General features: G+C 35.3%; 1 protein-coding gene and 2 long non-coding RNA genes across 4 annotated transcripts; 1 reads left to right on the top strand and 2 right to left on the bottom strand.

Annotated features, from left to right (window-relative positions):
• Window positions 1-407: 407 nt before the first annotated feature.
• LOC100369454 (spastin-like) lies at window positions 408-24,688 on the bottom strand. Of its 2 annotated transcripts, XM_006813359.3 has the most exons (13): window positions 24,251-24,688; window positions 23,297-23,380; window positions 22,989-23,072; window positions 19,227-19,400; window positions 18,179-18,339; window positions 17,871-18,036; window positions 17,518-17,657; window positions 15,490-15,637; window positions 14,704-14,795; window positions 14,467-14,589; window positions 4,422-4,572; window positions 3,746-3,786; window positions 408-3,401 (listed from the first exon to the last, which is right to left on the bottom strand). In XM_006813359.3, exons 1-13 carry the CDS (start codon window positions 24,657-24,659, stop codon window positions 3,276-3,278), a joined length of 1,899 nt encoding a protein of 632 aa, XP_006813422.1. In that variant the 5' UTR covers window positions 24,660-24,688; the 3' UTR covers window positions 408-3,275. The 2 variants fall into 2 exon arrangements, with proteins under 2 accessions (XP_006813422.1, XP_085364118.1); XM_085507992.1 differs by lacking the exon at window positions 19,227-19,400.
• LOC144346247 (uncharacterized) lies at window positions 7,636-11,484 on the bottom strand. The gene is made up of 2 exons (XR_013419487.2): window positions 9,697-11,484; window positions 7,636-7,813 (listed from the first exon to the last, which is right to left on the bottom strand). It is a non-coding gene; the product is annotated as an uncharacterized LOC144346247 (long non-coding RNA).
• Window positions 16,156-17,041, top strand: LOC146748056 (uncharacterized). The gene is made up of 2 exons (XR_014931038.1): window positions 16,156-16,378; window positions 16,868-17,041. It is a non-coding gene; the product is annotated as an uncharacterized LOC146748056 (long non-coding RNA).

Here is a 24,688-nt window from a genome sequence, read left to right as displayed (position 1 = left end):
AACTTTCCCCAAACTTTATTGCATCCCCCCCCAAGACATTTTGACCCTTAATTCAGGCCAAGCTCATCAAAGTTATGATAGTTCCAGAGCCTTTCTAAAATGAATTAATAACTGAAGAAATTTAAAGCAATGCTATGGACCCTTAAAGAATCAAATTACCAGGCGAACACATGCACTGGTGTCATTCCCATAGGGATTAACTTTTATAAATGTAGAACTAGTCTAGTGAGTGGAAAACATAAACAATGGGCACCACTCTATTTAGTTTCATGCCTATATCAACATGGCTTTTTCCCATCTTTGATGTCAGAGGACTAAAAAAACTGACTTGTGTATATGAAGCATAATTTTACTTGCAAATACTCATTGATGCATACCCACTTGCAACAAATAACTACAACCATGTATTAGTTAACACGTTTCTATATTTCCCTGTAATTACATAATACACCTTGATATGTAAACATAAAAGCAATACAACAAACTATGTGTAGACCTTAAGGCACTGTAGCTCAAAAAGCTAACAGCAGTCATAAATTAGTCATGGCATCTGCATGATACAAATATATGCCAAAATGTGATAATATAGTTGCATAAATCCCTATAGATTATTTGACAAAGACACCATACGTGGCCAAAAAACACAATACTGAACAATATTAGCTGCCTGAATGAGTATTACAAGTATAAATGGATGTACAAACATGTTGCTGACAACTTGAAAAAAAAAACATGGGTTCAATATTAACACAACCAAAGTTTTGAGTGTTTTGACACAACTGCTGTCAATTGTAGACTTACAATAAATGGTCTCATTCCTACTTCAGATACAAGTTATGGACTTTAGTTAATCCCAAATATTAAACGTTTCCTCAATTATTAAAGACAATAATTGATCATATTGTATAAATCGATGGTCCCACATCAAAGGTCTGTAAACCTAAACCAAATTTCATGAAAGTGTCACCTTAAAACGTCACAGCAGTTACATAGCATACATTTGAGTTTTGAGTTAACAACATACCAGTAGAACCTAAATCTAAGTACATAGCATCAAGTAAATAAACACAGCGGTATGAGGTACCTACATTTACCACAACTAGTGGTGCATCAAGTGTTTTACAACACCCACATGTAACGTATTGACTGATGCTTTAAGGATTCAAATAAAAATTTCACAGAATTTCCAAATTCATGAATATTGGTTTGACAAAATTACTGTTGGACTCAAATTTGTTGTGTACACGTAACCAACAATATTGTTAGCTAATTGGCTGACAATACGGCTGTGTTGCTAGCAATGTTGATTCAGGAAGCCAGTTTAAATATCAGATTTATATTTTCAGCCAGTTAAGTTAATACTGCTAGTGAGGTGTACATAACGAATTTATGACCACAGTAAAGTTTACAGAAACTAATATATGCACATTATAATACTAAAAAACATTGTATAGGAGTATACAACATGGTGATAATGGATACATGCATCATTTTTCAGTTATGCTTTTTGATGGTACTTCTAATAGAGGAAATGTACATACATTTAATAAACACTGAAGTCAAGGTTTAATAGAGTCTTTCAGCCTCTCAGGCACACAGAGAAGTACTGCAGTGAATAAAACAACACAGTGCATGACAAAGTAATGATAACAATTAAAGGGTGGTAGTCGTCGCGCCACATATGCGTGAGATATGGGTCTCATATAAACAAAGATGGCGATTTTGACTGTTGCGCAGATCAACGAGTACGAACTGAGACGTTACAAAGCTTTAATTAGGACTTTATTAGGTGGTTGGAAAGTATCGAAGGAGTCGCCAGCGATAATTAGTGCAAGTCACCCAGGTAAAACCTCATACTTGTGATTTCCATTAGAAGAGCGCATTGGATTGTGGGAAAATCAATGTTTATCAACACAAATGACGCACATGTGCAGCGCCACGACTGCCACGCTTTAAAGGACATTGTCCATAACTTACAGGGTTTGATTCACATGATGAGTCAGTGTTTCTGTTGCAATACTATGAACCAAGTACCATATTTGCTCTATTAGGAGCACATATGTCAAGTGATGAGTCTGTGGTGAAAATACTTAATCAATTTTAAAATTAATGTAATTTTGTGTATATGTGCACTTCTAACAGAAGAATTATGGTAGTTGTGTGTTGGTACGATTTAGCAAAGTAGCATTCACAACAATGATGGTTTTCTGGAAATCATTTTGCAATCATGCTTTAGACCAAGGATGCACACAAACAAGTCAATTTAGATAAATCCAATATTTGAACCTGATTCACTTTAGGAGATGTAGAAATGGACCTATGCTCAACTTGGATTGATGTCCGCACTTACAGAATATGCATGTTACATAAAATACAATATTCAATTCATGAAAAATAAAATAATCAAAATTCTGGTAAAAGGTGTCAGAAGTTTCAAAAACACACAATATTGTTTACATCAGTGTTAATTAACAGTTACTGACAGCCTATTGTGGCTTCTGGCAATTAGATTGTGTCTTTCAGAGTTTAGCACAAATTGGTATGAATCTAAACATCTCAAATATGTACAAACATGCTACCATGTTTCAAACTGAATCTTAATTATTTGTTAAATATCTCTTCTGGATGCTTTGTATTTAACCAATGTTTCAAAAATATCTCTGCTAATAACACAAACCTATATAAATAAAAATCTAGTATCACATGGTTTCCATTTCACTGACAGAAATAAACTAGATTTTGCATTAAACACTGTCTTTATATCATCAAAGACTGGATTTTCCTTAATGTTCACCACAGCATAATTTACTGTTCCTGATTGTGAGGTAGCAAAATGTGAAGGAGGAGAAGGGAATTTACACGGATATGGTCATTTATAATGTCTCATGGGGCTGCATGCTTAAGGAAGAATATTGATTTCAATCAAACATTGTACTTTGCAATGAATCAAAAATTGTATTAATTTTATTTACACTTCTTGGGCTAAAAAAAATTGCTTTTACAACTATAAAGTTATTTTAATTTATAAAGGTCAAGGTCAAGTTCACGCTTTTGGTTTATAAGTAGAAAATATTTTCAAATCTAGGCAGTGTGAGGTTGCATAAAAAACTTGTCACCATATCAAATAAATTTATATTGCACTATTTTTACTGAGAAACTTGCGTAATACAAGCTACTCTGTTTTTATGATATCATCCATTACACTATTGGAAGGACAGCAAATTCAGCTGCTCCTGCAACATTTTGGCGATTAGTTCACGGACACATGGCAGGAATTACACAACTCCCATGTCACCATATTGCCGATTCCATTCTTCATAACCATGTAGTGTATTCACAGCTACACTTCTGCGGATTCTCTTCAAAGATTCTTCAAAATCTACTAGTCGGATATTTCTCACCTGTTAACATAAGATGTATAATTCAAATATATTAAGGTATGACAGATAAAATAGCATACTGTAATTTAACAATAGCAACTTTTCTAACACTATAGCAAGTGAGGTATTTTCATTTGAAACGTTATGAAGCAATTTCTGAACGATCCATCTAAATGTGAAATTTAGCACCTTATGTGTTGTTTGTGTATCAAATTGTTCGCTGTGAATTTATCCGTAAAAGCAACTAAACTCAATCAAATTATCTCTTTGCAATAAACTTGAATTCAAAAGAACCTACATCTCCTAGAGCACTCTAACCACTCTAGTATTTACACCATACATGATGACATGTGAGGTTTACTCACCTTGCGGACATCCATTGATCTCACTTCAGATGGGCCAAGTTCTGGAAAGAATAATGACAAAGAAACAATAATATAAATTTACAATTCTAGAAAACAATGTTATGATAAGTCATCTTATTTATAACTGTAGGAGATGGTTGACAATTATTATCCCTAAATTAAGGTTAGTTTTCACATCACTATTTTAGGTACTGTGGAATACTTTATTTTCGCCAGAATACCGGTAAATTTTCGCTGAAAAGGCTTTTTGGGCGTTCTGTATGGAATTTATTTTCACTGATTTTTGATGAGTTGAATGTGAAATATAAGGGGGGAAAAAGTATATTCGCTGGATTTTATTTTCACGGAATCATCCCTCCCGCGAAAATAGCGAAAATAAATTCCAAGCGAATATAAAGTATGTGCTAAAGTTTTATCAAAATCTACTGACTGCTAAAATGAAACAATATTCACAGACATGGTGCCAAAACTAATCATGTCTGCACATTACAAGGTACCTATTTATCAAATTTGATAAAAATTCTATCAGAAGTTGTTGAGATTTTGCTTACACAGATGCAAAGACAGGACAGACATGTGAATAAGTGCATGATTTACAAGACGCATAGAAACAAGAATAGATTTACATAAATGGGTGTAGTACGGCATAAATACCTTACAATACTATCAGACATACCTCTTATCGGTCCTAATGCAGCATCTTTGGCAAGTGCAGTCAGGTCACTACCTGAATAGCCATCTGTAAGCAATGACAAATGTTCCAACTCTCTTTCACTTAATGGATTCTGGTGTTTTGATAATAACTGTCGTATGAGTTGTTTTCTTGCCTATCATAAAACAAAATATAGTGTACAAACCATAATAAAATAAATGCAGTTTCACGTCTGACTTTTACAGTCGTTTCCACCAAACCTCGAACGTTGACTTTGTATAAAATGTTAATACACTACTAAAGTTGTTTTGTAACATTGCGAGTAAAAGTTTACAAATTGCTCAAGATATTATCAAAGTTGCGGTAAAATCAAAGAGCTGTTTATATTGGGAACCAGACGTGAGTGAATGATATGCTGTCAACAAATATAACAATAACCAATCAACGCAAAGATCGCGATATTACCCGGGATACTCTAAAACTGAATGCTGAGTTGTTTATATTGGGAACCAGACGTGAGTGAATGACATGCTGTCAACAAATATAACCAATCAACGCAAAAATCGCGATATTACCCGGGATACTCTAAAACTGAATGCCGAGTTGTTTATATTGGAAACCAGACGTGAATGATGTCCTGTTAAAAATATAACAATAACCAATCAACGCAAAGACCGCTATTTTACCCGGGATAGATCTACTCTCAAATTCAAATTTGCTGAGGAATAACAACCATGTTTCGAAGTCGACCCGGTATGGCAATGCCTCATGCAGTACGTGAAAACATAGTGGACATGTTTTTGAGTGGACGTTCTTATGGGGATATCTCAAGAATTGTTGGTGTTTCTAAATCCACAGCCTATTCCATATGTCAGAAATTTACATCCACCGCAAATTTTGATCGAGAAACTGGTGGTTTAACAGGATGTTCGAAACTCTCTCATAATGTATTACAGCACATCGAGTACCGGTACTACAAAAAATATCAGCCTAGTATTTATTTGAAAGAGATTCAAAACAAACTGGTGGCCGATCGAGTCTGCGCAGAGGAGAATGTTCCCAGCATTACAACTATACATCGTGGTATAATGCAGCATTTAGGTACGACACGAAAAAAAATTACCAGTGTTGCTGCAGAGTCCACAACAGAAAGAAACCAGGAGTGGACGCTTGACTTTATGGAAGCTATTACAAATTACCATGTTAGACAACTGCACTGGTTTGACGAATCGTCAGTTATCCGTACAACTGGGAACCGTATCTATGGGCACACTGAAAGAGGGCAACCTGCAGTCCAAGTTCAAAGACATGCCAGTAATGCCAACTATACTATCAACTTGCTAACGAGTGCTTCGGGTATTGGCCATGCTGATATTATTACTGGGCCTTCCAACGGTTTAGAAATGTTGGATTTTTTTGATGACGCAACAAGAATCGTCGATGTATTTGGAAACCCCATTTTATCAGATGGAGATTGCGTTGTTCTCGACAATTGTGGGTTTCACCACGGACATTTTGTAGAGCCAGCATTAAGAGATTTACTACGTAGACAGGGAGTTGAACTAATTTTTCAGCCTCCATACAGTCCACAGTTTAAAGGGGAGCAGAGGTGTGGTTTTTGACACTCTGTACATGAAATTTGAGATCTATGAATGAATTCTGTTGATAAAAACAACTTATATGTGCTGCAAAATGCCCTAAATATCGGGTATAAAACGGGCAGTGAAGCAGACGACAAACGCCTGCTTTGCCTGGCGTTATTTTGCCTCTAGAGGGCCAGTGAAATGATGTCATCAGTGAACACTGATATTTGGATCCATTCATTCTAGTACGTCGATCCCATAGAAATGCTACTATGAAATACCTTGTTAACTGACAATTTAAAAGTTGAAACATGGCGAGGTGTTGCGCGTATGAATGCCATAACGATTCATGTTAAGTTTCTCGAAATCCCAAATAAAAATCACGTTGTTGGTTGCGAGAAATCGACGGAAGTGAAGACACGTACAGCGTTCTGGCTATAGTAAACAGTGAGTGAATAAATAAATATTGTACGAGTTAAAAGTAAGTGAGAAATATGCTAATATCACTTGAACTACAGTACTCATTTTGCCCAACTTCCCACCTTTTAAACGTTCGCTTAATTTCCGACGGCACTGTATTTTCCGACGGGAAAACGATCGCATTTTTACTGGTTTTTTTTCTCTCGCTCGCTTATTGAAAACACCGACCGCTCACCCAAACACTGGTCACCGGCACAGGAGTGGTCAATACAGTGCAGTCGGGAAATTAAGCGATAAGCGGTCGATTAAAAGTGGGAAGTTGGGCAAAATGAGAACTGTAGTTCAAGTGATATTAGCGTATTTCTAATTTAGTTTTTAACTCGTACAGTATATATTTACTCACTGTTTACTATAGCTAGAGCGCTGTACGTGTCTTCATTTTCAGGTTAGTTCTTCTGCCGATTTCTCGCAACCAACATTTTATTTGGGATTTCGAGAAACTTAACATGAATCATTATGGCATTCATACGCACAACACCTCGCCATGTTTCAAGTTTTTTAAGTAGTCAGTTAACAAGGTCTTTCATAGAACATTTCTACGAGATTGACGTACTAGCATGAATGGGTTCAATTATCAGTGTTCACGGATGACATGATTCGACTGGCCCTCTAGAGGCAAAATGACGCCAGGAAAAGCGAACGTTTGTCGTCTGCTTCACAGCCTGTTTTATACCCGATATTTAGCGCTTTTCGCAGCACATACAAGTTGTTTTTATCGACAGAATTCATTCATAGATCTCAGATTTCATGTACAGAGTGTCAAAAGCCACACCTCTGCCCCCCTTTAATGTTTGTGAACTCTGCTTCCGCTATATAAAAATTTGCCTGTGAGGAAATGAGGAGTATTCTTATCGATTTACAATCTGATTAAAATCTGATGTAGTGTACGGGCTTTAATTATTTTGGCTATAAACTTATTTTAATTTTATTTTTTATTCTATTTGTTATTGATGCCCTTTTATTTTACTTTGATTTTGAGATTTTTTTTTTTAATTCCGCCCTACCTACAAATGTACATCTGATCCGACGCCTATGTAAGTCCCGTTCAAATCTCGCGTAAGTAACAGCCAATCACAGCCCCCCTTTTATACAGGCTGTCGGTTGCTTACTTTTCAGTGTATACGGGCAATCTTTCTGTACATTATATTTTGCCCACTTGAATAAACCATTAATAGAAAATTGCTAGTATATTTTTATTTGCAAAAGAAATTCCACAGCATTTTACAATTTTTGTCATTACATTGAATATTTTTTTCACTTCCAACAAATGTGTACACTTCCAGATACATCTTCGCCAGCCAAGGTTCGTTCATTCAGTCATCGCTTCAATTTTACATCACTGAGCATAATTATCTACCCCAGACCATTCGTCCCGGTGTTATCGCTATCGCCACACGAGACTCCAGCTTGTCTCCTATACAATTTGACTGCGCACATCCAGAAAGTAGATGTAGCTGTGATTGGTGGAATACTAATGAGTTGAGTGTCAATCAAACGCCCACGCTATCTTTAGTAAACAAAGTCACGTGACACGCGCCATTTTAGTTTTGATTAGTTCATCGGATCGGAGTGGTCGGGCAGGCGATTTCAAGGCAGCACGGTTAACCCTTTCGTTCACAGGTTGGGAGATATTAGAATGACTGACAATTTCACGCCACTGTTTTACATTATTGGCGGATTTTTCTGCGCTATCAATCTTTCTCTTACAAACTAGACATAGATGAGACGACAGAGTCGCTCCTTTCACAACGTCGCACTGGATCAAATTGGAAAGACGATTTCCATAAGTTATCCCTCCTGCTTTTCCTGGCTTGAATAAATTCACACACGATTTTAACTGTCCACAAACTCGAAGACTACACGAACACAGTCTACAATAGTCATCCGCAACAATATGTATGTATTTCTTCGGTGTACTGATGCACGAATGCACCGTGACACGGTGTTTCTCGGGTGTCGCCATCGCTGAGAATGCCGCCGGCGCAATTTTTCACCCAACTCGCGATTCTGTTTTGCAACATTTTATCAATATTCCCTTTGACAAAATCGCCGACAAAAGCACCGCTTTGCTGATCTTTTGTTCTATAATTCTTAATGCAAACACCGACCCTAGTAGTAATTAGTAACGTCGCCTAGTACATATGAACGGTCGTCATTGCAAATCGAACATCCTTTTGAAATTTGGACGTCGGGCAGGCGATTTCAAGGCACCGCACTTAAATATTAGCAACATATTTTTTTGAGCGGTTGTTTATTCTCTTTCAAACGAGACATAAATGTGACGACATAGTCGATCCCTTATCCACCGCTAAGAATGCCGCAATGTTTCGTTCGTTTTGCAACATGCCACAAATCGTCGAAAAAAACACCACTTCGACGGAAGCTTGCGTAATAAGGGGGTTAAAACAAGAAAACAAATGCCATGTTTAATACATATCGACCTGTTTTACTTGCGAAAGATAACGGAACATGAACTCGTTTCGTGCGACTTCGGAACCCGAAGGAACACACCAACAACGTTGAATTTACCCGCTATCTTCCAAATATGGTATATTAATTTATTCAGTTGTTTATTTAGAGTGACGTCCGCGGTCGAATGCGATTGGCTATCGATGTCAGTGCAAAGGTCATATGAATATTAAAATTAAGTGGGCGGAAGGAAAATTGTATAGGAGACAAGCTGGAGTCTCGTGTGGCGATAGCGATAACACCGGGACGAATGGTCTGGGGTAATAATTATCTAGAATGGAAGCAAAAAAATAAGTAAATCGTAATGATTAGAACACTGTAAACAGCTATAGTAAACAATGCAAACTGATTTTAAATTGTATAACGGTCACCGGCCCACGGCCCACGGCATCGACACAGAAAATTGGAGCAAACAAATATTTCCTGATCAATTGCGATGTGTTCCAAATAAAAAATAATTTATTCCAGTCCAAATCAGCTCAATTACTTTAATAAAGAGTTATTGTATAATGTACAAAATGTTGATACAATTTGATGAATATTTACAGCTTCAATACCGTAGACGATTTTGGCCCGATTGTCAACAAAACATCACCCGTCTCCAGGGCAGGCGACTGAAAAAAGACACTAGTGTTCGGTCGAACCGGTGGAAACAAAATCAACACTACCAGAATAACTATGCGGAATAACGATCTAAAGTCGAACCATTCGAGTCACAATATTAACATAAAAATGACTTTCGTTGCATTTGACAATGATAAACTTACCGAAAAGCCGTGTTATTCACGGTCGCTAACGTCGGTATAATCCGCCATTTTATTTGAGTGTGCTTGCCACCCGGTGACGTCATCATGAGCGCTATAGAAGGAGGTATGTGATTCGTTGACTAAAATCGTCGATAGTGGATCTCGTTGAAATCTCGTTACATAGGCGTCGGATCAGATGTAGGTAGGGCGGAATTAAAAAAAATCACAAAATCAAAATCAAAGTAAAATAATGAGATAAAAGGGCATTAATAACAAAAGTAATAAAAAATAAAATTAAAATAAGTTTATAGCCAAAATAATTAAAGCCTGTACACTACATCAGATTTTAATCAGATTGATCGATTTACTGAACTTGCCGTTGCCGAGGCAATTAGGAAAATTGGTCCTGGTGCCTGTCGTCAATTTGCTGCAGAGTGTGGTTATATATAAATAAGACGTCAAACTGAAATGCATATAAAACGTAATTTGTTGATATTATTTAATAACTCAAATAGAAATATAGAGGGTAAAAATGAGATCTCGTTAACACGTCAAGTATGATTTTGTATGGTTTCACTTTATAAATGATTATATAATGAACACATTATACACAATGTACTGTTTTTTTTATTTTATTTATTACCATGTATACTAATCACATTTAATGTATGTAAAACATGTTTGCAATAGGAATACTAGAAAGCTGTACATGAACACAAAAAATGCTATTATCACTGTTGTGAATGTGTAAAAAGTGTTTTCGTCAAAACATAAACTGGTAAATAAATTAACAAAGGGTGTGTCTAATATATTTGACTATTGTAAACTGCTTGAAAAACAAATCACACCAACTATCTAATTTGTAAAAATAAAAGAACACATCTTTTTTACCCCATCCCCCTTTTTTGTTTGTGCACACTTCCCCAATTTTCATTCAGACTAAATTAGTTTGGCCACTGACTTTGATATTAAATCAAAATTTGTAAAATAACTGATCATAAGTTTACTTTCCACACTCAACATGTGTTTCCACTCTAAAATTTTGTGTATACTCAGTTTTGTGAAAATGTGAAAACAAAACATCATAATTTTATTTTCACCACCCAACAATTTTTCCCCATTCTAAAGTTTTATGTACTTTTTTTCAATTTTAATTCAGACCAAACCCAGACATGATGGTCTACTGAGATTTCAGAAACAAAAATTGTTGTCAAATTTGAAAACAAAACAAAATTAAATATTGCCCTTTTGCTAATAATGATACATATATTTCTTGGAAAAATAGGCGGATTTTGTTCTGACCTGGACTACCGATTTGTGTTTTAAAATCAGTTCTTTTGTTCTGGTTCGGCGGACAGAGCTGCCGCGGTTGCTGCAAGATTTAACAAACAAGCATTTGGATCAAAGTTAGTAATGTTTTCTGTTTGTTGTGTACTTGGAACTTGTGATACAGTTGTCTGTACTGGCTGCGGTGGGAATTCTGGTATGTCAGGCTGCGAAATGGCCGATTCTTGAGTGGGTAGAGTAGCAGTAGATGTTACTTGCACATCTCTGTTTGAGGGCAGATATTCATATCGTAATGTAAGTAATTCTGCGGGTTCGGTACAGCTGGGATTTGTAGCGGATGGAATGGTACTGCCCACGGAGAATTTACATTAAAACCACCTGTATACATCGACCATGGGCGAGGAGCCATCATCATGGGTTGAAAAGGTTGGGTCATGTATTAATTAACAGGACCGGTGTTTATATTATCATGCGCGGTGTTAGGTTCAGCTGAACTTTGTGCCGGAATTTCAGATACGGTGGATGTTTTCCTAACTTTGCGAAAAATCTCTATTTCGTCACTGCTGGAAGAGTAGTCTTCATGAGTATTTCTATAAATGCTAGTTTTCAATTTTGCTGCCTGCATAAGTTTAGGAAACTGCACAGCATCATTCATATTTTGCTCGGGAATCTTACTATCCAAAGCAATTTTCAACAATCGAATATCCGTCAGTAGTTTACCCTGTCCACAAGGGCCAATGTATTTCTCAGGATATAATTTTTTCAGTCTTGGCTTTACAACCCGTGCGAACTGTGTTTGATTTTTGTCGATGAATATTTTAATGTTATATAATTCAGCCTCTGTGTCTTTGATTTGGTCTTTCAGATATTTTATGTCCTTTATTTTCTGTTGTAAAAAAAATAAATTATGAAACCGTCATGATTGCAAACTGGCCTTATAAAACAACATCAAAATACAACTAATTCGAACAATTAATATACTCAACAAATATTCAGACAGTTATGTTGGTACCAGTATGTAAAGCATACGCATAATTGAAGACCAGAAATGTGTCCGATGTCAATATATAATAAAAAATCTGTCATGTTTAAACTGACCTCTTTCACAAGTTCTGCGTGTTCTCTGTGTCTATCCAGTTTACCACAAATACATGTAGCCGGGGCATTTCTCGTAGCAGCATTCACGTTTACCCTTATTTCCACTTTCTTTATGGCCGATGTGGTGACATAATCTGCATGAAGCGGAGATCGGTCGCAGACCGGGAAGTCCCAAAACAGCTAATGGCGCGGGAATAGATTTCAGATCAGCTAACTCTCTATCCATGACTGCTTTTGATGAAACGAGATGTTCTATTTTTTCCTGTAGAATGTCGCGTCGAGTTTCAATCGTTGGCGAATCTTCGGGTTTAATTTTAATACTTGTGTCAGCACTGGTCTTTTTTTCCTCCACAGAAACATCAGTGTAACTTAATTTGGACCACGTTCTAGTATCACTGCTTGTTGTCGATACAACCATCTCAGCAGTGTTTTTTGTATCAAGCATAGGTGATGATCCATCGAGAATAAAAATCTTTGCTTTCACTGTAGAACCGGTTGTATTTAAACGCATCTTCTCTAGTACAAATTGTCTGAAGCGATCATTTGGAGGCAAGTCCATGCGCTGACCGTCTTCGCCTACAATTTGTAATCTTAGTTCTGTCATTCGACGTAGAAAAGTCGTTTCACGGGTCAACCTGTTCGTAAAATCTTCGTAACTCATTTGATGGAAATCGTCTTCTCTAATAAATACAGGTATTCTTCTAGCTTCGGAGTAGTAAATAAACTCCACTTTAAACAGGTATTCTGCCATATTTTTAGATTGATACTGGCGAAACAAAATGCGTCTTTTAGCACTTACCAGCCACGTGTTCTAGTCGTCTCTTTTTTTATTTGGTGTGGCGACAGTGAAGACTGCTGTCTGGTTTATAATATAAACAACTCTTTGATTTTACCGCAACTTTGATAATATCTGGAGCAACTTGTAAACATTTACTCACAATGTTACAAAACAACTTTAGTAGTGTGTTAACATTTTATACAAAGTCAACGTTCGAGGTTTGGTGGAAACTAATGTAATACATATTGTAACATACAGCCGGAACGCAGCCAAGCGTTTTGACTGTTATTGGACGTGATTATTAGATTTGAGTAGCACCACCAACGGCACAAAATCCTGTTTTTATATAAATGCGGAAGTGATGTGGTAATTTCCCGCGGTATTTTCTTTTTGTGTTATTTTAGAATCTTGGGCAAAAATCATAATTTACAAGTCATTGAAAATGACACAGTCCCCGTTAAATTTTTGAAAGTTCTCTTAATGGCCTGCTACATAATCTTGGCACTAATTCCATGGAAGCATCCAGGAAATATGTCGTTGCTAGTGTTAAAATTGTGTAATCATTTAACACTAAATGTGTGTTAGTTACTATGCAGATTATATGTATATAAATAGGCTTGCATAATAGCTCAGTTACAATGCCCAATTCATTAAATTAATTCCTGTAAATTCAGCTAAACTTTAAAATTCACATTGTACTGATGGTTTGTGATTTCAGTTTTTGATATCATAATTTGTAAAACGTTTGACTTTATGATCAATTTACTGACCGAATTATTATGTTAACATATATGCCATGGCAGAAACATGAACGCATACTACGATTGAGGAATGGGCGTGTTCTGTAAAGTGGAAACAATATATGGTGGTTCTGTTTACAAACGTCGTGTAGGAAAATTTACAAGTACAAGAACACAAAACAAATGACCAAGTACAACACATCATAGTCAAATCAGTAAAAAAGAGGTACATGAACTTCATGATATTTATCAAGTAAAAGTACACTATAGCATGAAATCATGGATCATCGGTAAAAAAATCGAAATCTAGAGTACAAGTAAACAAAGATACATTTTACCATTTTACTCTCGTAGATTTGGAAGTGTCACATTTTTTATATAAGCAGAGCGATTTATAAGGAAATCCCTGAGCTTAAAGTCGTCATATTTGGCTTTCTGACGATATCTTACTAATCGTGCTACACCATCTACATGTGAAGATATAGTATTATGAATAATAAAAACTCGCTCCGATGACCCATTTTTCCCTCACTAACGACGAGGACAAATGATGTGTGGTGATCCTAAAAATACCGCTGGCCCGAATCAAGAGCACAATTTAGCACATAAGAACTAAATTTCATCATTAATGGCAGAAAATTTCAAATTTTCAAAGACTACGGTGTTCAAAATAACAGTTTTGCTGGCCTATCGGAAATACGTAATTTTATAGCCGACATTTAAAATGTGTCACGTGACCTATGTCTAATAAGCGCCCTCTATGACAGTGGGTTGAGTTCCGGCTGCATACACTGTCACATCCAAGCCATGTTAATTTTTGAGAATATGGATGCATAATCGACAGATGTGAATATTTTTAAAGCAATCATGAAAAGTACAATTCATTACCTGTTTATCTGGTACTGATACATAAACTCTTTTTGGAAATCTTCTAAGGACTGCATCATCTAATTCCTGAGGTCTATTTGTTGCACCCATAACAAGCAACCGGTCATCACTATTAGCATGTACCTTTAAATCAATAAACCCAATTATGTTAATAGGCTTTCTAGTGTAAATTCCTGTTTTATTTTCACAACTTGCAATGTAGCACCTCTCAATGTAAAGAACACAGAAAACACCTACCCCATCAAATTCCAATAAAAATTCAGTTTTCAGTCTACGACTTGCTTCATGCTCGCCTTCTCTTCGTTCACAGAGCAAAGAGTCAATTTCATCTGCAAGATAAACAAGACAGCCATCAGAAATGGAAGATCCCCAGGCATCTTTATTAAAAGCACTAGTTATCATGATTCCAATGTCTTCAATAAAGCACTGGTTGAATGTCTATTTGCAATAGTGCTTTAGATATGGAAGTACAGACAGATGGACACTGGTAACCACTATAACCCTTGTCTGCACTACGTGCTGGGGGATAATACCTATTGAATATACACAGATGCAATGGAAGCTATGTAATTATCAAATAATTGTACATTTAATAAACTAGTTATATACCAGCACACTTGACAGGTGAAGAGAAAATTGAATAAATTTCCACCAGTTTATGACATTTAAGTTGATTAAGAAACCCAGCCATATTTTATTTTCTCACATAGAAAAAGTTGGTCACATCAGTTTACTTTCTAAGAGGTTTTACAAGACAATCTTTGTTCTACAATTACCTAGCAGCATCTTAACACACTGGAGGTTGATGTCAACTTTCACCAAATAAATCTACCTACTTTTTTTTAAAAAAATTGATCAAGCCTTGTAGCCAATGAGAAATTATGTCTATTGGTCTAAAAATTACAGTAAAATACATAAAAATTGCAAAAGGTTTTTACCCGAATTGTGACAGGAAAACTGGTCTTCAAATGATTAAACAAAAGTTAACTTTGAGTGCAATTCATGTACAAATATACTACATACCTATAAACACAATGGACGGCTGAAGTTCCCTAGCAACAGCAAACATTGCCCGGACCAATTTTTCTCCTTCACCAACATATTTGGAAGTCAATGTAGAAGCACTGATGTTGAAGAATGTTGCATTAGATTCATGAGCAACTGCCTTGGCCTTAAAAGCAATATAAGTTAGATATTAGAATACAATGTCTGACAGAACCTGATATAGCAGTCCTGTAAGAAATGGTATGTTTGCTGCCAGAATTGCTTTGAAACCTTAACTAAGGGCATTAACAGACAAAATTTAATAAAAGTATTTTCTCCCTGGCTAAAGAACCCTGGTCAAACTTCATAAAATAACTAGAAGTTTTCAAGACAATTTGACTTTCTCAAAATTAAAATGGTTTACTACCAATTGTTGACATATCATAACTTGGTTGTAAGTTAACTACTCCTAACACACTGCATATATAAATCATGTTGCGTTTGCGCTTCCTCCAATGAGATTAGGTAACCAATCAAAGCACCTTACTGCATCAAAGATATTATATCGGTAGCAATCTGATTAAAATCTGATGTAGTGTACGGGCTTTAATTATTTTGGCTATAAAGTTATTTTAATTTTAATTTTTATTACTTTTGTTATTAATGCCTTTTTATTTTATTTTATTTTATTATTTTACTTTGATTTTGATTTTGTGATTTTTTTAATTCCGCCCTACCTACATCTGAGCCGATGCCTATGTAACGAGATTTCAACGAGACCCACTATCGACGATTTTAGTCAACGAATCACATACCTCCTTCTATAGCGCACATGATGACGTCACCGGGCGGAGTCGGGTGGCAAACACACTCAAATAAAATGGCGGATTATACCGACGTTAGCGACCGAGAATAACACGGCTTTTCGGTAAGTTTATCATTGTCAAATGCAACAAAAGTCATTTTTATGTTAATATTGTGGCTCGAATGATTCGACTTTAAATCGTTATTTTGCATAGTTATTCTGGGAGTGACGATTTTGTTTCCGCCGTTTCGACCGAACACCAGTGTCTTTTTCCAGTCGCCTGCCCTGGAGACGGGTGATGTTTTGTTGAAGATCGGGCCAACATCGTCTACGGTATTGAAACCGTAGCCGTAAATATTCATCAAATTGTATCATCATTTTGTACATTATACAATAACTCTTTATTAAAGTAATTGAGCTGATTTGGAATAAAATATTTTTTATTGGAACACATCGCAATTGATCAGGAAATATTTTTTTGCTCCAATTTTCTGCGTCGATGCCGTGGGCCGGTGACCGTCATACAATTTAAAATCAGTTTGCATTGTTTACTATAGCTGTTTACAGTGTTCTAATCATTACGATTTACTTATTTTTTTGCTTCCATTCTAGATAATTATGCTCAGTGATGTAAAATTGAAGCGATGACTGAATGAACGAACCTTGGCTGGTGAAGATGTATCTGGAAGTGTACACATTTGTTGGAAGTGAAAAAAATATTAAATGTAATGACAAAAATTGTAAAATGCTGTGGAATTTCTTTTGCAAATAAAAATATACTAGCAATTTTCTATTAATGGTTTATTCAAGTGGGCAAAATATAATGTACAGAAAGATTGCCCGTAGTATCGCTACACTGAAAAGTAAGCAACCGACAGCCTGTATAAAAGGGGGGCTGTGATTGGTTGTTACTTATGCGAGATTTGAACGGGACTTACATAGGCGTCGGATCAGATGTAGGTAGGGCAGAATTAAAAAAAAAATCACAAAATCAAAATCAAAGTAAAATAATAAAATAAAAGGGCATTAATAACAAAAGTAATAAAAAATAAAATTATAGCCACAATAATTAAAGCCCGTACACTACATCAGATTTTAATCAGATTGTATCGGTAGTTACTGTGTAAAATTTGACAGTAATTTCCATGCATCAGATGCATTAATATTATGTAAATGGTAAATATCTGACAAAGTGGAATGTCTGATAATGAAGCCGAGATAATGGTGTATTGAAATAAAATATATTATTGAACTCGACTTACTAATAAAGTTTTGCCATTGCCCGGTGGTCCAAATAATAATAACCCTCTTGCTGGAGCTCTCAAACCAGTGAACAATTCAGGTCTTAATGATGGAAGAATTACGATTTCTTGCAAAGCTTGTTTGGCAATGTCTTGACCAGCTGAAACAAATGAAGAAACATCTATAAGACCACAAAGTAACTGAATTCATTAAAAGTTATTTATAGTATAGTTTGTGTTATGTTCAATAGGGTATCCAGTCAAGTCGCAAATGAGCAAAATTAACACCAGTCAATAAACTCGTGTCATCATTTGAAATTTTGTTGAACAATGGAACAAGGGGGGGAAATGCAGATGAAGCTCAGATGACTTACCGATATCATGCCATTTCACCTCAGCTCCACTGTCTACAATTTCATCCAAAATGCGATTTGCCAGTCTTGAATCTACTGTTTTTAAACGTGATACTTTTCTTCTTGTGGCAGCTTTCGTATCAGTTTTCATCGTTTCCACCATACAATCTTTCTTGGATAGTCTACCCTGTTTAGATAAAATTAGGTTCAAGCATATACACTGTTCCAGAAATTAAAATATGCAAATGAATCACTGTCGCAGTGATAAATTGGCCCTATAGCTGGGCATGGTAACTAGTCCATATGCCATTGGAAGAGAAGCCACTTACCTTTGGATTTAGTACTGGTTGTGAACTGTATACTGGATTTTTGGTTCTACTGGTATGTCTGTAGCCAGTTGGACTCTGACTGCGTGGAGTATCTTTTCTAGTGCGGGGTAAACTATAACTCTTGTGGGTTAAACGTGGTGAATTTGGTTTCCCTGTGTAGCCTGAAACATAGATGTAGAGAAAATACATATCATAAACGTATACAGTGTATTTATAACTTAAAAACAACAAATAATTTAGAAAATTAAATATGAATACGATACAGTTGTATTTACTAATTTCCTCTAGCACATTTGAAAAGCAGACTGACTAAAAACAAAATTAGAAAGAAGATATCCTGATATATTTTTAACAGCAACATTTTAGGAATTGTTTTATTTCTATAAAAGTGCAAGCAATAAAATAACCTTCAATTGTGATTGGTAATAAGGTATTTTAGGATATCACAAAATTAGGTATTACAGAACTGAAAATTAACCTTATGCCAAAGAACACAGACTACACATTCTTGTCCTGGGACTCTCGATACTATTTTTCAAATGTGGTAGCCCAAATGGACTACCATGCTAGAAATTTACCGAAAGAAAGTGTGCCAAAAATGAAAGTGTACCTTTAACTTGTTCTAGCTTGTTTTTGTGTGATTGTCAGTGGTGATAAAACACAGAAATGTAGAATTTCTACACAAAAAGTATTTCAGTGGAGTAAAATTATCTTTTAGTGATGAGCAGTATTCTTGGTACAAAGGTATTTAGAATGAGAAAATTGTTTATTTGTTTATGATATTAAAGTGATATTCATTTCAATTTTTATTTTCTACAATGACACCCATGCATAGAATAACATGTAGATGAGCTTTAAAAACTTGAAAGTAGGAATTACCATGCTTAGTCATATAACAATGCTACACTACATTTGGGCAAACATGCAACACCTGGCTCCTAATAGTACATGTATATCTCAATAGTAATACAACAAAGAATAACAATGAATACAAGTAAATGGCTCATCAGGAAGTATCAATAACATCAACAGGATAATGCAAACATACCCTGTTTTGGTACAGTTCCAGTTTGTGAGCCAGGTATGGCAATAGTGACAGTATGATTAGAAGTAGAACTAGTAGGTACTACATCAGATCTAGTTTGAGTAGGTATAAGATTACTAGCACCACTGGGAAGACTAGGAGGTACTACATCTATGTGTACACTATCAAGGACAGTAACTGAAAGCAAATAACACAGGGTGAACATGGGGATCAACACAAAGTTGGTCATGACCAAAATACGAATGAATTTCATTTTATCCCAAGCCTGTTTCATCCCAGTACCATTTCGTCCCAATGCTGTTTTGTCTCAGCATTGTTTCACCCTAATGTTGTTTCGTCTCAATGCTGTTTCATCCCAATGTTGTTTCACGCCAAGGTTGTTTCACCCCAAAGTTGTTTCACCTCAAAGTTGTTTCGTATTGATGCTGTTACGTCCCAGTTTTGTTTAGTTCAACTCTTGTGTCGCCCATTTTTTCCCAATGTTATTACATCCCAGTCTTGTTTCATTTCACTGAAGTTTGGCCCCAGTGACAGTTGTTTCATCCCATTTCCAACTGCTATTTTGTGTCAGTTCATTAAAGTTGATTACCACAATTTCATTTGAAAATATTGTGTGAAAAACGTGCATCATGTGAATTATAAAATTTTTTACTCTTGAATTTAATTTTAACAAGTCATTGAAAATGACACAGTCCCCGTTAAATTATTGAAAGTTCTCTTTGTGTTCGTCATATTAAAGCGGAGGGGTTGTCGCGAACGTGTCCTTGAAACTTGAGTTCCAAGTGGTGTATACAACAGATTCTTTATTTATTGTGTAGTAGTAATATTCGTCATTATTCAGCCGTCTTTGATCTGATTATGAAACACACTGATATGTATGATGTATGTGCCAAATACGAATGAAAATGGTACATAAATTGTGGAAATATAGTTGTAAGGCCAAAAAGTCAGATGGCTATCAATCAGTCATCCTTGACCAGATTTTGAAACAAATTGTCATGGACATGCATCCTAACATGTATAAAAATTTGAATGAAAACTGACAGAGCACGTCCAAGATACCGCATAAAAAACAAACAAGATGCCTGCCAGTCGGCCATCTTTGATCCAATTGTGAAATAAATCGTCATGGACATGTATCCTAACATGTATAATCTATGTACCAAGTTTGAATGACAACTGACAAGGCATGTCCAAAATACAACATTTTCAAAAAACAAGATGGCTGCCAGTCGGCCATTTTGAATCGAATCACTAAACCACTGCATGTGCATATGTCTCAAATAAGGTACTAGGCACATGCACAGAATGAACGGAATCGGTCCACAGGATTCTGAAATATGACTCTAGACAGACTGACACACGAACGGACGGACAGACAGACTCAGGAACTCACGGACGGTCGGAGACATGTATCCTAACATGTATGATCTATGTACTAAATTTGAATGTAAACTGACAAAGCATGTCCAAAATACAACATTTTCAAAAAACAAGATGGCTGCCAGTCGGCCATTTTGAATCAAATCGCTAAACCACTGCATGTGCATATGTCCCACATAAAGTACTTGGCACATGCAAAGAATGAACAGAATCGGTCCAAGGGATTCTGAGATGACTCTGGACGAACGCACAGACGCACGAACGGAGACCGAATTATAAGTCCCTGTTTTCGGACTTCGTCCAAACGGGGACTAATAAGTTTATTGAAAAGTATGAAATTTGTGTCTGTCTGAAATTAAATGCCCAAAAATACAAATGCCCAAACATAATATTCTTTCCCATTACTTGGTCTACACTTTACACATGACATCTTGGGAAGAATATAGTAATTAAAAAATTATTTAAAATCAAGAGATATTGATGAATCCTTAAAATTCAAACATCACAGATAAGCATTTGTATTTTGACCCACGTTTTTTTATACCCCCGGCAATTCAACATTTATACAAAATAATTTAATGGCACACTGTGATATTGCATATACATCAACTGCTTATTTTTTGACTGATCGTTGCTCTTCAAAATGATAACCCTCATTCACAGTGGGTCTGAGTGAAGTTATGCATTCTTTATGAAATGTCCCACCTAGTAGACAGAGTAGTTATTACATGTATAATTCCTTTGATGAATTTTTCATTATTAAACTTTTAGTTTAACAAACATTTATAATTATAATTTATACCCCATAACAGTCCCCATTATATGGGTTTTTTTATAGTAATATATAGTTAGAACATAAACATATCAGATAAGGATCCAGAAGCTGATGCTTGATTCTGATTTTTTAACACTAAACAGCATTAATTAAAACAAAATGGCCAAAATACAATTAAGAGAAAAAAAAGTTTTCAAAATACTTCAAAAATATCATGACCATTAAAATCGGATTTACATGAAGAACTGTCTTCTAAACAGACAAGTTTTCAGAATTCTTTTAAAACATTGATATTGATTGACTGACGAATAGAGAATGGAAGTTCATTCCACAAAAGGGGGGTATAATTACTAAAAGAACTTCTACCATGAGTTTTTGTGAATATATTTTTAAATCTTGTTTTTTCAATAACAAAATATCAGTGTCAGCAAAATCTGGTTATGCTTGTTTTTTTGATAGTTTTTTAGAACAAAAAATGGCCACTTCGAATTGGATCATCAAACCAATATATCTGCATATCTATAACATGATGTATAATTAATATATAAAATTTGAACATAATCAGTTAAAGCATGTCAGACTGATATGGCACTAGAACCGCATTCATTAAAACAAAATGGCCGCCAGTCGGTCAATTTGAATCCCATCTGAAAAACAAAATGCATCAAGGTCCTAAAATGTCCAAAGTATGTACCAAGTTTAAACAAAATCTATCTGTAAACAGCCGAGATCCTGTTCAGGAATGCCAGAAATACTTTATTTTGATGATTTTTCAGCACAAAAATGGACGCCATTCTGCCATTCTTGAATCAGATTGTGAGACAAATTGATGTGCACAGAGAATGGATTGACCCATAAGTCTAATAAACATGTTCACACATGCTGTGTCCTTTGATACACGAACTGACCACTAAGTGGAGAGATTGATACAAAATAGTATGCATGGCTGCTAGAAATGTATCCAGAAAATTAGATTTATTTGTAAATATTAATAGAGATAAAAGAACAGGACCAAACAACTTTGGGACAAAACAGCATTGGAACAAAATAGCATTGGAACAAAACAACGTTGGAACAAAACAGTGATGAGACAAAAACAGCCTGAACGGGTAACGGCATTGGGACATAACGACACTGAACCTTAAAATACATCTTGATCTTAGCATTACATACATGTCCAAGACATTAACTTATTAAATAATGCCAGACTTTTGAAGCACAAAATATTTTGTCTTTACAATGCCTCAAATTAAATCATCAAATTAAATTGTTTTACAGTAACTCAATCGGATGTTAATACCTATCAATTCCATCAAATTTTGAACACCGGGTCTGCATCATTTTTTGAGAAAGCTATGAGTACTCAATTCTTATTTTACAGTCTGACTGCCTACATACATTTTGTAGATCAAAAACACATCATAGGGAGAATTGAATAATAATCATTATTAATAAAGGAACAAAATAAAAAACAGCATAATCCTTGCACAATTTCAATGCAAGATAATTGGTCATGTATCGGGTATTAAATATTTCCCAAAAACTATTCTAGTAGTAAAAGACTTTTGATCAATATTTGAGTGCTCACAAAAAAAATGTTTTCTTACGTAGTAGCTGTAATCTGTCAGTAGCCATAACTAAATTGGTTTTCATTTTTTCTTGTAATCTTCTTGCTCTATCCCATTCATCTCCTGCATATGTATGAAAAAGTCGTTAACACATTACATAATTAGCTATTAGTTTGATACATTCAAAAATATACTTATGTCTACGAATATTCACAAAGCAAATGTTCTTGCCATTTTAATAGTGACCATAACATTTATGTTATAAAAATTGTGTGAGGCATTTTTATAATGTACAAATATGAAAATACTGTTGACTGTAAGAATCATATGTGCTATCATGGACTTACCAGGCTTATTACAATTCACTGCAATACCCTTTTCTAACTCACAAATTCCTTTTTTGTAATATTCGATTGCTAAATCTTTGGTTCCTACAGAAGAAGTTTACATATACACATTGTCAAACTCAATCCAATATTCTAGTCCTTCATAAAAATAAGATACTATCAGAAAATATCTTCTGTGACTACTGTACACTTAGGGAAACTATCGGTTGTCTTCATATTTTATTTATTGTTTCCATCACAATGACTTTCATGCCATGCATCATAATTTAGCAAGATAAATTTGAGCTGTAAACACAAATGATTTTGATGAATCTAGAGTAAAGATGTTCATAAAATGAAATTGTTATAAATTGAGATAATTGAACTTGACCAGCAATCACATTCATGTTTGATACATACAGTAAACTTGATTCAAGTTTTGCATTCACCAAAAAAACAACATTGCTATATTTCTAGACACAGCAAAATCAAAACGAAAGAAACCATCCGATCCAATTTCATCCAAACAACCTGTGTCCTTGAAAATCAAGTGTTATTGCTCAAGCGTTTTCGACTAATTTTCACACAATCTTCTATGAAATATCATAAATTCAGTCTAGGCATTAAGGTTATTTATTAGAGATGCCCAGGAAAGCAAAATTTGGGATGTAAATCACTCTGTTGATGACAAATCAGCGTTAATAGCCAAGGGGTGAGAGATATTTTCCATATAGTGTATATAATTAAAACTAATTAATTGTAATCAAATTGAAATAGGTTTTATTATTATTTAAATGTTAACGACAATGCATTAAAAATTACTCACCAAGTAAACCAGAGCGGTTTTACAAATGTAATATAAATTTTGTGATTGATAGGAGCTGTATTAATTAATTGTTTTGTTAATTAACACAATTTTCCAACAAATTGTGAGATTCGTCATGTTGTGAATGTTTATCTATGAAATCATTTTACCTGCGGCATCTTCTTCGTCGATTTTCAAAGCTTTGGATAAATAATCAAACGCTTTCTTGTGGTGGTGTCTTTGCTGTGTCATTGTTGGTTCTGGTAATCCAGAGTCAGTTTTACATGCAGCACCTGTATATGGTACTGAGTTCTCCGTAAACGGAACATTTGCTGTTTGGTTTCTTGGCGCGGCCATTTTGGATCTCAGATGCAGAGAATGCGATTTCTCATACGCATAACAAAGCACTAAATTGATGTGTAATAAGATGGTACGGATAAGATTGAACAAAAATATCAATGGATAGCTAATCAGCTTCAGGTTTCTTCTATGCACCGACGCATCAGTCTTGATTTCAGGACATTTTCCCTTGGAATGCTTGTTTCCGGAAGATTTCTCTACCCTCGATTTGCGAGGCATCCGACTGACTGGCCGCCATTAATTTTACG

The sequence above is a fragment of the Saccoglossus kowalevskii genome, chromosome 2 (genome assembly GCF_978046115.1).
Source record: "Saccoglossus kowalevskii chromosome 2, keSacKowa6.1, whole genome shotgun sequence".
NCBI lineage: Eukaryota > Metazoa > Hemichordata > Enteropneusta > Harrimaniidae > Saccoglossus > Saccoglossus kowalevskii.
The sequence above is the reverse complement of the archived record's forward strand: the minus strand, read 5'-3'. Positions and strand labels throughout refer to the sequence as shown.